Source organism: Chaetomium tenue (genome assembly GCF_020726465.1).
Source record: "Chaetomium tenue strain MPI-SDFR-AT-0079 chromosome Unknown F5144scaffold_3, whole genome shotgun sequence".
NCBI classification, from domain to species: Eukaryota; Fungi; Ascomycota; class Sordariomycetes; order Sordariales; family Chaetomiaceae; genus Chaetomium; species Chaetomium tenue.
The window spans coordinates 1,371,015-1,382,660 of NW_027117331.1; the positions used below are offsets into that span (position 1 = coordinate 1,371,015).

The 11,646-nt window shown below is 56.7% G+C and overlaps 4 protein-coding genes across 4 annotated transcripts; 2 read left to right on the forward strand and 2 right to left on the reverse strand.

Moving 5' to 3' along the window:
- Nucleotides 1–1,004: 1,004 nt before the first annotated feature.
- Nucleotides 1,005–2,783, reverse strand: F5144DRAFT_591437 (uncharacterized protein; the record flags this gene model as incomplete). The annotated part of the gene is made up of 3 exons (XM_066790274.1): nucleotides 1,005–1,608; nucleotides 1,663–1,923; nucleotides 1,984–2,783. The coding sequence occupies 3 exons, from the start codon at nucleotides 2,781–2,783 to the stop codon at nucleotides 1,005–1,007; spliced, it is 1,665 nt and encodes a 554-aa protein (XP_066644498.1).
- A 2,038-nt stretch (nucleotides 2,784–4,821) lies between these two features.
- Nucleotides 4,822–5,891, forward strand: F5144DRAFT_170479 (uncharacterized protein). The gene has a single exon (XM_066782613.1). It carries the CDS (start codon nucleotides 5,022–5,024, stop codon nucleotides 5,565–5,567), a length of 546 nt encoding a protein of 181 aa, XP_066644499.1. The 5' UTR covers nucleotides 4,822–5,021; the 3' UTR covers nucleotides 5,568–5,891.
- Nucleotides 5,650–6,635, reverse strand: F5144DRAFT_546351 (uncharacterized protein; the record flags this gene model as incomplete). Its single annotated transcript, XM_066787407.1, has 5 exons — nucleotides 5,650–5,745; nucleotides 5,787–5,896; nucleotides 6,057–6,078; nucleotides 6,257–6,356; nucleotides 6,538–6,635. The coding sequence occupies 5 exons, from the start codon at nucleotides 6,633–6,635 to the stop codon at nucleotides 5,650–5,652; spliced, it is 426 nt and encodes a 141-aa protein (XP_066644500.1).
- A 2,768-nt stretch (nucleotides 6,636–9,403) lies between these two features.
- F5144DRAFT_591438 (uncharacterized protein) lies at nucleotides 9,404–10,878 on the forward strand (the record flags this gene model as incomplete). Its single annotated transcript, XM_066790275.1, has 4 exons — nucleotides 9,404–9,468; nucleotides 9,562–9,603; nucleotides 9,688–10,642; nucleotides 10,783–10,878. 4 exons carry the CDS (start codon nucleotides 9,404–9,406, stop codon nucleotides 10,876–10,878), a joined length of 1,158 nt encoding a protein of 385 aa, XP_066644501.1.
- Between the last annotated feature and the right edge of the window lie 768 nt (nucleotides 10,879–11,646).

Sequence of the window (11,646 nt, forward strand, 5' to 3'; positions counted from 1 at the left end):
TGGTACCGAAGGTGACATACTGAACCCATTGCCACCCGCCATCTCACTTCCCACCTTAAATAGCCTCGAACCACTACCTGAAAGCTTCCAACAATCTTCAAACTTACCACTAACCCTCCAATATTCTTGTTAATGACCCTCTGGTTTTACAGCGCATCCAGTCCCCGTCAGGGGTTGCTCGGCCCCCATTGATTCATCCCTCAGCACCTCCCACATCACCCAACTCACCCAACACATCACCAACACATCAAACCCAAAACTCATGCTCAGAGTCTTGAAATAACTGTCAAAATTGCTCATGTTTTGTTATGTGCTGCCTTGAGGCTACAAGATCTTCTACCAAACGCCAAATGTCCAATGTTTCGAGAACCAAAATTCCAAATATTCTAACTGCGACCGGATATCCTAAACCAAACCAAACCCCAAGAAAAAATCCCAAACAAAGGAAAGTCATCAATCATCAAGTCGTAACCCATAGCCTTCCTCCCAATTGCCCCGTATCGTAGACGTGACTGTACCATCAGGTGACCAATTTATGGCCCCTTTTACTTTTTTGTACTCTTTACTTTTTTTCCTCTTTTCCTCCGCCTCCACCCATTCCTCTCAGTCCTACTGACTGATCCCCGTGTTCATACCCAACAAGAGCAGCGCAATGGTAGCTCGCTATGCGAGTCTCCAAGCAGCACACTCCAGTCTCAACCCATCCACATTTAGGGCCAGACAAAGTCCCGGGGGTCGTCGGCCTTGGCTCGACATCTCATCCGGGGTGGTCCGGCTCGTGCTGTGTTGTCTCGCGGCCATGGTAGGCCGCGAGATCATGTGTCTCCTCGCTATCCAATGGTAATGGCATCATCCTGGAGATGCCGAAGTACCTAGCAAGGGAATCTGCACTTGCAGACCGTCACATCCAACACGGCATGTCTAGATGATAAATGGGTTCATACTGCAATGCGCATTAGCGAAATGTTATGACAGTCAGTCATGGAGGATAAAGCTTACGGTATTCAACCCCTCCACGAGCGGCGCGATCCCTGGATGAGGCCGTGGGAGATCTTTCCCATGGCGTTCAGGTGTTCCTGGGCATCCTTGATGTACTGGAGAGTCTGCGCGTCGTCCGGCTGGACGCATCCCTGGATGAAGGTCTGGAGCGACTTCTGGTGCTCATACCACTGGTCAAGCTCGGGGTGAGCGACCGACTCGGGCTGCTTCTGAGCCTGGGCGACCGACTCCACCGCAGCCTTGGACGACTTCCGAGAGCTGGGCTTCTCCTGGCTGGACTGCTTCTCCGCGGCGTCGCTCTTCCTCTTGCGTCCCCTCGACGTGGTAGCAGCTCCCGAAGGAGGAGGAGAAGCGGGCTGGGCAGTGGTGCCGTTGTCGTTGTGCACGCGCCTCATGTGGTCCCTGAGGTTCCATTGCCGGGGGAAACCGTGGCCGGCGATGGAGCGCTCACAGCCCTCGTAGGTGCACAGGTAAGGCTTCTCCCCGTGACCGTGCATGGCGTGGGCCTCGCGCTCATGGCGGAGGAGGCAGGCAGTAGAAGAAAACCGGGCATTCTGGCAGCCCTCAACCTTGCAGCGGTAAGGCTTGAGGTGGGAGTCCACGAACTTGCTGCGATGGGGTCAGTTGCCGAGGTCAGGGGTGGGAGGAGGCAATCGTCCTTACTCGTAGTTGCACTTGAGCTTCTCGGCCTTGTGGTTGCAGCTCGCCTGGCCCTCCCACGGGCAGTGGAAGAGGCCGTCCGCGTGGGGGAACGCGTTCTTGTAAAGGTAGTGGTCACGGGCGGACTCGCCCTCGCCGCTCATGCGGCGGGAGCCGAAGGCAGAGTGGGGCAGGGCAAAGCCATCGTCGCCCATGGTGGGGATCATGTTTCCGTGCAGGTCCTCGGTGGTGACATATTGCGAGGCATCCAGCTTGCGGTTCAACCTGTGGCGCCGAATGTGTAAGAAATACTGTGTTAACCCGGTGTCGGAGAGCACAGCTTACCTGGGTGATTGGCCTTGCAGAGCCGGCGAGTTCGAGTGCTGGCTGTCTGCGGGAGAAGAGGCGGATGGCGCGGCGGACCAGACATCGTCTGAGCCGTCCTGCAGCCCGGGGGAAGACAAGCGCGAATCAACGGGGCTCAGCGAGCCCCACGAGTGGGGGGAAGCGGCGATGAGGCCGGCATCGAAGATCTGGGGGTTCACGTGCTGGGCCATGGCAGCGCCGAGGTCTGCAGCATAGGGAAGTCCATCCGCAAAACCCACGAGTCCCTGGTAGAAGGCAGCGCCGTTCACCTGAGGCGAAACAGAAAGAGTGTCCAGGTCCTGAGCAAGGTACTGCTGAACGTCCATGATGCGGCCCTGAGCGTAGGCCGATGCATTACCTGACATGTCAAGCTTGGACATCTGCGAAGATGTCTGTGACAGAATGGTCTGGACCCTGGAGCGGTTCTTCTTGACTGACTGGGCGGAGATCTTGGTGCTCCTGTTCTTGTGGCTCCCCGCGGAGCTGCGCGAAGTCCCTCTCCGCATGGGCTCCGCCTTCAGAGCCTTGCTCTCGACTGCGACGGAAGGAGCCCACCTGGCCTGAAAGTCATCTGCGGCATCCAGATGGTCCGGTTTGGGGGTGTTTTGGCCAAAGGGAAGAACGAAATCCTCGGGTTCTCCAGTGTAGTAGTCCGCAGCATCTGCGAGCTCAGGGAAGTTCTGTGATCCTTCAACTGTCGCGTCCCAGGACGAACCCGCCAGGTCCGCTGGTCCTGTTTGACAAAAGGAAAACATCCCGGAAGCATTGGAGGGAAGCATGTTGGGCTGGACAAAGCTGTATTCGCTGGGTAGAGTTAGTGTGCTGTTCAACCACTGTTTGGCATGATGCAAGTCTGAAGAAAGACCAAGGAAATGGCATCAGATGGCACAACTTTGTTCCTGTGGCGCGGTGTGTTAGTTGAGCTCTACGGCTTGTCACAGGGGATGGTCACAAACCAAACTGAGCGTGTTGTCGAGTTCCGGCGTGGAAGAAAAAAAAGACAACGCATTGGTGGGCCAAAAGCCAGAGAAGAAAAAAAAATCCGGGCATAATCAAGAGCAATCCGTTCCTGGGCTTGTGACTATTAGGGCGATCCAAGGGCATTCGTGCAAGATCGAGCGAGGTTGATTAGCTCAATTGAGCTCTCGGCTCAAACTCCAGCAAGGCGAAGGTGTTGTGAAGGTCGTCAACACAGTGGGGCATCAATCCGTGCATGGATGGACAGCGTCCAGGAGATCGAAACAAGGGAAAGTGTTGTCATGTTGGGCCGAGTGTATCCAGTGATGCAGTTGTCAGGGCGTCCATGTACAAGGAAAACCTCAAGTGGCGAGAAAAAAGTGTGTCAGGGGAGCGAGATGATGTCCATGTCGAGTTGTCTGGTTCCAGCCATTTCCAGTTAAGCTGACAAAAATCGTTATCCACAGGGAGACCGGTGAAGCAATGAAATCCTTTTTGGCGTCCTGTCCTTTGACCAAGGCTGTTGCGGTTTGAAAATGCACTGATTGCGGTGTCCATGAAAGAAAAAGAAAACCAGAAAGTTGAGATGGTTGTCGAGGTCCAAGTCCGGCCAAGTCGTTGGTGAAACTTACTGTGTAGAAGAGCTCAAGGAGCTTGTGATGACAATAACGTTTTGAGAAGCAGCCTTCCCAGTCAGAGACCGAGTTGGCCGTTCTTGTTCCGCGACTCGGTCGAGTCGGATCCAGCATGGGTAGTGTGCGCATGGCAGTCCATGGAAACAAGCGTCCGGGCATGTACGGGCTCCAGGTGAATGCAGCGCATGATCCTCAATGGCTCCTTGTGGCTGTCCTCGGTGAATTTGTCGCCAAGTTGACCGTTTAGGCTCGCCTCACTGAGGGACCTCTGGGTCGACATATAGGAAAAGACATGATTTGATTCGCAACAGGAAAAGCAGAACGCCAAAATGCACAATGGACCTCCCAGGAAAACAGTATGAAAGCAAAGCAAAATACCTCGAGGGAGTGTGAACCTCGTCCAGTTCAATGTGGTTGTAGCCAGGCATGGTCTCAGTCCGGGGCATAACCATGGAAGACATTCCTGGAGGCATTCAAGAGCAAGCTGATTGCTCGATTCCGAGTGGCAGACAGCAACGGGGGCTCCCGCGTGTCCGAATCCTTGTGGCAGATGAAATCCTGTGGACTGAACTGATGTCGTGCTGCAAGGAATTGCTGCCGTACAACAGATGAATCCTTTTTGGGGCGTGATGGAAGCAAGTCTGGGTCTGGTCTGGGGTGTGCGCGGCCTGGATCAGAAAGCAAGAGAACAGATGACAGGTGGCGGAGAATTGGCGTATAAGAAGGCAACGAGGCCAAGAGGGGTGCAGAGAGCAACAGGCTAAGGAGGAAAGTCCGGGTCGAGGGGTTTTTCGTGTTGGGCTGAAATGTTTTGCGGGTCGTTGGGCTCTGGTTGGAAAATTAGAGGGAGAGAGCATCCAGTTGGGCAAGAGAAGGGGCAGTCGGGTTTTAATCCTGGGGCATCGTCCCTGGTCGTCGCTTCCCCTTCCACCCCTTGCAATTCAATGAGCATTTTTTCAAATGAGCAAGAGCCCCGCTTCCTTCTGGGCGCTTGCTCATCACAATGTTTCCTCCCGCTTCTCCCGCATTTCCTGCACTTTCACTCACCAATCCGCGCGCGAATTCTCACGATGCTGCGCCGGTCGGCGTGTTCACGACCTGTCACATTAAGGCGGCGCTGAGCTGGCAGAGACCTTCCGACTCTCCTATAGGCCAGACCCGCACGCCTGCATCGCACACCGCTGTTGACTGGTGCTGGTTTCTTGTTTCTGTTGCTTGGGGGGGGGTCTCGGCGGGGCAGGGGAGGGCATTCGGACCTATCACGACCACCAACAACCTCCAACCACGGCTAGCCTGCAACATTTACAGGGGCCTAGGGAGCAGCAGACAGAGTGCCAACGCATCACTGCAGACAGGCTAGCCCACTCCTCCGGCCATCTCGTGAGGGGAGCAAGGTGATTCTGCTTCCGCATTCGCCGGCTCTTCATGCGGACTCAATTGACGGCAGCATTGGCATGGCCAGCGCAAACTGCCAGCTTGCCATGGCACGCCTCCAGAAACCGCGCGTGCCGCCGACCGCGATGCTCTGCGCTGCGGCGCTGTCGAGATCAGCCGCTCTGCTCGTGCAGACGCAGGCAGACGCAGGCAGTCAGCGAGATACGCGAGCCTCGTGGGAACCATGACCCCGCTGTTGCTCTCACCATGACGTTTGAGCTTCCCCGCTGTCATGCGAGTCCCTGCGACATGGAGCCGCATCTGACCCACGGCAGCCAGCTGTCTTCACATTGCTGTCGCCGCCCGCCGTGTTGTGCGTGTCGAGTGGTCTGCAAGGCAATGCAGAGCAAAGATGCGCGTCGACGGATATGGGAGGGTCATGGCCTCTGGTGTGAGCTTTGGCGTTTGAGTGGACGATGTCTGACCATTCAAGCGCGTGGTGGCCGGTCGGCCCGAGCAGTATTGTGCCCCAGACGTGTTGGTGGTCAACGCAGCCTCGGGGCGAGGGGTAAACTGCTAGGGATTCCGACCAGGTGACGGGTCGCCGTGTTCGCCTTGTCCAGCCTCGAGCCTCTGGGGCAAGTCGACGCCGAGACAGTTGCCCCGTTCCCTATGCGAGTCATGTTGAGTCGATGCCAACCTGGCGGGCAATGTTGATGAGGGGCGGTATGTGTGGCATGTCGTGATTGCTGTGGCTCGCGTCGTCGCTTATCTCCTGCATCAAGAGGTAACGTCTCATGGTCTAAACCTACTTACCTGGAGATGTGTGCCGGGCGAGAGGCAGAGGGGCAAGAAGCCGGATCCGGTTGCGTGCGTCGATGAGGGGCTCTGCCGGCCTTCAGCTTTTGCGCGTTTGCCGCGCCAACCTTCGGCAAACCAATAGGTGGAAGACTTCCACTGATAGGAGCCCGATGGAGCGTTGACTCATAGGACTTGGTCCGGTTGATCCTCGCTCTGTTACAAATCATCCAGCATGCCAGCATGCCAGCAAACGACAAAGCACGACAAAGCTGCCGGCCAACTCACATCCCTTCAAGGCGAGCCACCCCTCAGGAACATGTTGATCATGACTCGAGTCTCATGAGACACCTCGACACATGTCCGAGGGGTCAGCATGAACTCAAGTTCAAGATCTGGTAAGGGGCACTGACGACAGCACCAACAAACCCTGCTGAAGCATAAAGCATGGCTTCGGCATCTTGTGTTGCGAATTTCCGGGGACTCACCTCAACCCAGGTTTCGAAAGATGAAGATCCAACCCAGACCCAACTCTTCCAAGGGTACCGGGGTCCCAGAAGCCACCATGACACTCGGACGAAGACGTCTCTGTTCATGAAAGAAGCTTGTTTACTGGACAAAAGAACAGATGCCAGAACCGTACGTCGAAGGTGAAGCGAGACGAGAAATCCGGGGACGTTTGTTAACAACAGCTTCGAGAAGGGGCTCAGGGGCATGAACGTTACGCGAAGGGGAGCATTCCCCTGCCTTAAAGGTTCCTCCAAGAGACGTTTCGACGAGCGCCAATTTGAGATTAAGCAACGACCAGTTCACAAAGAGGGTGAGCCTGAACATCACGCCCGCGAAGTTCGATATGTCATGCTCCATGCCGACCAAGATCGTGGTTGAGCACCGGGAAGTGACCGAGCCATGAACAATCCGCAGGGGGTATTCACTGCCTCGCTGTTAGATATTGATCTCCCATCGGTCCAGGCCATTACTCGGGAGACGCACTCACTCACAACAGCAGAGGCTCTCCACCAAGTCGCGGATACTTTGGTGTGGCTCTCTGGTCTCTCCAACAACATGCTGACGCTTCACAACGCTATCGCCGCCTTAGGCATGTCCCAAAAGAGCATTTCGGGGCGCAACTGCCGAAGGTGAAGGTCAAGGTGTAGCCTCATGCAAGTGTTGTGCAGATGCGGTGCAGTGCCCTGCAGTGTCCTGCAGCCTCGGCCTTGATGGAGTCCGTCCGAGAAAGCAGGGGCGCTTAGTTCCGGCAATTGTCGTTAGGGTTGGAGGGGTTTCTGCGAAACTGTCATGGCCGGTTGGGTCTTGGTGGTACTTGACGGCGATTTGAGATTTCGCTCTCCGGCCCAAGGGGGCGATGGATGACATCAGCGACGGACATCGTGATGTCCAAACGTCGCGCATCGGGATGAACGGTCAAACCGAACAGCACTAACTCCCGAGCAGCGTTTACCAGCTTTCAGTGTCCCGTCCGGCTGGACTTGGCATGATGCACCCAGATGCTTGGGGCTTACACCGAAGGGAAGTAGAGTTATGATCCGAGGACGGCTCCATGGCTGGCCATCTACCTCACTTACCATGCTGTGCTGGGGGAAAAGAGCATTCCAGTCTTGGAGGAACAAGACAAAGTCCAAGGCTAAGATGCCATGGCGGTCAAGCCATGCGCTTAGAAAGTGGTCGCGCCGCAGTGGCGGCGGCGACCTCAATGTCCGCAAGCCAGGAAGATGAATTGCGACAACCTGGGATAGTTCCGGGAGTTGGTGTGCTTCAGAGCCGGGAAAGGTGCCGAGAAAAGCGGAGCTCGGGCCGCGTCGAAGCTGAAGAAATCGGGGATCGGTTACAGTGTGTTAGGGTGAGCGCACGTGAAAAGGTAAGAAAGGCATTTGTGCGCTGGGTCGAGTCTTTATCAATGGGTCTCTTCTCGGCCAGGGCCCGCGCCGTGTTTGGCACCCTGCAGTCCGCCATGCCGAATTCGCTCCAAAAACACCAAGGATGGCAATCGGGGCGGCGCATCACGGCCGTCCCTCTCGCTTCTTAAAGAGAGCCGGGCTGTCAGGGGTGTTGGCGAGAAGCGCACCGCGTGTCAACATGCGGCAGGTTCGAGACGGCATTCCTCGTCGAACCCACACTGGTCCGGAAGAGCATCGGGCGCATGAGGATGCGTGGCACCAGATCAAGATGCGGACGTTGCGGGATGGTTGGGCTCGCCCAGCGAAGCGCGTCCCTGCCCAACGCTCCTCTCCTGCCCCGAATCATATCGTACCGTCACCGCCATTGTTCGGGACGGAGTGTGTGTCCTGGCACCAATCGCGACTGCCGGGGCGTCTGAATGTCTGGGCGTTGGGCGACAGCGCAAGCCTGCTTCGGAAGTCCATCGGCGCCCAACGGTACCTTACCATCCCCTCATTGTGCGCATCGTGTGCATTGTGCGCATTGTGCCATTGATTTCCCTCGACGGCAGACGGCATTCAGCATGGCGCTTGCGACGACAAACCATATGGTTGGTGTGGTGTGGTGGTGGTGGGAGGTTTTTGCGACGGAGGAGCGGATCCGAGTCGCTGTGAAATGCTGCTGGCCATTGGACTGCCCTTGCATCTGATCTTCGGCCGCTTTCACCCTCTTGGTGATCATCGCTCGCCGCCCACTCGTCATGGCCCAACTTGGCTTGCTTTGGTTCCCGGTTTCTCCACCTTACGGGCGCCAAGGAGGTCACGAAGCTGCTTGTGCGCGACTTCACACCGGGCAACAACGCCTTTTGCCCTCTGCCGCCTCCGTTCCTCTAGCGTAGCTCCTTAGGTCCTCTCCCCGGTTAAGGTACTGTCCAGCTGGCGGCGGGCGACAGGTTTAGGTGGGAAGAAACACCTCTCTCCTCTCTCCCCCTCTCCTCTCTCTCTCGATGCGGGCGACTGGACTGGCTGCGCCGCCCTACACTGACTAGCTGCTGTTGTTCGGCTGCTCGGTCTGCCGCCCTGCCCTGCCCTGCTGCCCTGCAGCCCTGACAGCGTCAACCTTGCCACCTAGCCCTAGCGGGGGCATATATGTCTCCATCTTGGGACCGTTTCCTAGCCTCTCCCAAACCCTGTCTGGGCTTGACAACATTCTTTGACTTTGAAACAGAGCCACGTTGTCTCCCGCCCAGAGAGAGGCACACATACAAATTCGTTCGGTGGACTCCGTCAGTCTGGTCGACCGTTCCCCCGGGTTACCAACTGCTATCACCGCCAAAGGACACATCCCGGTGAAGCTCTCGCCGCCCCGTGGATCCCCTGAAATTTTGAGTTTGGTGGCCGTTATCCCAGGACATCCCGGTCGCAGGTTTTTCTTCGGTTGCCCTTCGGATCTGGACTTTAGCACCTTGACAGTCGTACTATCTAGGGCCGTTCTCTTTTCTGTTTCACGTCTGCTGTTTTCTTTCTTCAGCCAAATTCCAAGGACCAGAGGACATTGCTGCAGTGATCGATCGCGCCATTCAAGGAGACCCTCCCCCCACGCCCCGTTCCCAAGGATACCATTTGGACAGAGGAAAAAAAAAACAGAGAAAAAAACCCAGAACCCAGCCGGGACGGATAGGATCCACACAAGATTGTGAGAGAGAGAGAGAGTGAAAGAGTGAGAGAAAAGGAATCATGGCAGACTTTGCCTACCGCCCGACCGCTCCCATGACCAACGAGCGGTGGCTTGCTTCACGAAGGTGTGGACAAAACCTCGAAACCACCCGGCCGGAGAGGAGTACATGGCAGCTAACGGCTCTCCCAAGCCCCATTTACAATAACCCTTTTTATAGTGCCAAGTTTGAGACGGGGAGCACCCCGTCTCTTCCGCAAAGGTAAGATTGCCAACCACACGAGACCCCCCCTTTTTTCTTCTTTCTCTTTCAGGATCATGAGAATAACAGCGTCTCTCTCAAAAGCGTGACATACACACCAGGCGCTGCTGCATCCACCCATAACCTGCCGGCCAACTTTCCGGCCGGAGTCATCCCCCAGCTCAGGCGAACCCCCGTCGAGCCCACGTTTTCTCCTATCCCAGCATGCAATCCCCGGTTGGCACAGGGGCCCTATACCAGCCCAGCACCAGCGCCGGTTTCCTCCAAAAGTTCGTGGGGATGGGACCAGCCGCAGAGTTACCCGGTGAACAACCCGGTGCCCTACCAGAGCAGATACTCGCCCTCGGATTCCATGGATGACCTGGCCTCCCCGAGCCTCTCGGATTACTCTTTGGACAATGCCATGCTCGGTTCCGCGGCACCGGGTGGCGGCAAGACCAATGGCCGAATGAACGGGGCCGTAGGCGGAAGCGGAAGCGGTGGCAGCGGCGGTAGTGGCGGCGGCGGCGTCGGCGTCAGCAACGGTGGCGTCGGCACCAAACCGCGGACGCTGAGGCGGCCGTCGAACCGGGACGAGTTCGACGGCCCGCACCAGTACCTCAAGCGCCCCCCGGCCGAGTACGTGGCGATGCAGGAGCGGGAGCTGCCGCGGCTGCCGACGCACCTGCTGGTGCAGGAGCAGGATAGTGTCCTGAACCAGGTCAACGACCGGCTGTCGCAGTGCGCGTACGACTTCGTGGCCAAGTACCAGTTCCCGATCCCGCTGACGCAGGACATGCGGCCCGTCGAGCGGCCCCAGGACCGCGAGTGGACCGAGTGGGTGTACCTGCTGAAGCGGCTGGCCACCAAGCGGCGCATCCCTGCCCGCGTGCTGTACAACGGCCAGATCAAGCAGTTTGTGACCATCCTGGAGAACTCGCTCGAGATGCGCCACGCCGCCAAGCACCAGAGCCGCCCGCTCAAGGATGACCGGAATATCTTGCAGCTGATCTCGGCGGGGATACAGGTGGCCAAGATTGTCAAGGATGCACCAGCTATGGTATGTTTTTTCTGTTCTTTGTCCTGTTTGCCTCACCACGTCTCCTCCAAGCTTGGGGGGTGGAAGGCTGGAGAAATCGGCATCACCCCTGGCTCTCCTGTTACACGACCGGGCCGATGATAAGACTAACACGCCTCCAGGACTATCTTGACAGACTATACGTTTCCACGGAACAGCGGATCCAGGAGCGGGTCGCGGCAGCCGCCGCAGCTTCTGGCGCCATGAGATTCCGTTAATTCCGTCAACAGAGAAGAGGCGCTTTCATGAGCCTCCTCTCCATGACTCTTTGCCGTTCTCTCTACGGCATGGTTGGCAACAGCGACACCAACCCCACAACGTTTTTCCTTTTTTTTTTTTTGGATACATGATGATCCGGCTCTGCCATGTCTCTTTTGGGGCCGTACGTGCCCGGTCGTTTTTGAGACCAACACGCTCACGCTCGCCCTCATACGCTCACGTTTTTATGACGTTTTCTGCCGCCACCTAGGAATGGACGGCTTACCGGAAGGATAAACAACCCCCCATTACGTTTTTTGGCCCCCTGCCACAAGGGGTTGCTGCTGCTGCTGCTGCTGCTGCTGCTGCAATGTATGCAAGCATGATACGATTTATGCCGACGGTGACTCGACCACCACCACTGCAGGTTTTTTGGTTTATGATGTGGATGGCCTTGGGACAATAGATGGGCCTTTCGAAGGAAGCGTGGGCTTTCTTTTTGCCGGGCATTCATTCCTCTCCTTATTGCGGATGTGGCGAGAGCTGCCTGATGGTATCTGCTGGCTGGGCTGGGCCGATGGATACGCATTGCTCTCTGGCCCATGACTTTTGGTTGCTGATGGCCTGTTTCTTGCATTTTGTCAGGTGGTTTTGGTTTTGGCATCCGACGCTCACTTGATGAAGGAAGGGATATACGCGCGACTGGTTTTGGTTATTGTCTATTGCGTGTCTGATGACCTTTATTTCTCTTTCACTCGGCTCTTCGCATACGCTCTGGAGCGGAGCCG

What these genes read in the sequence shown, in the direction of transcription:
- F5144DRAFT_170479 (XM_066782613.1), top strand. Translation starts at nt 5,022, where the DNA reads ATGCGGACTCAATTGACGGCAGCATTGGCATGGCCAGCGCAAACTGCC.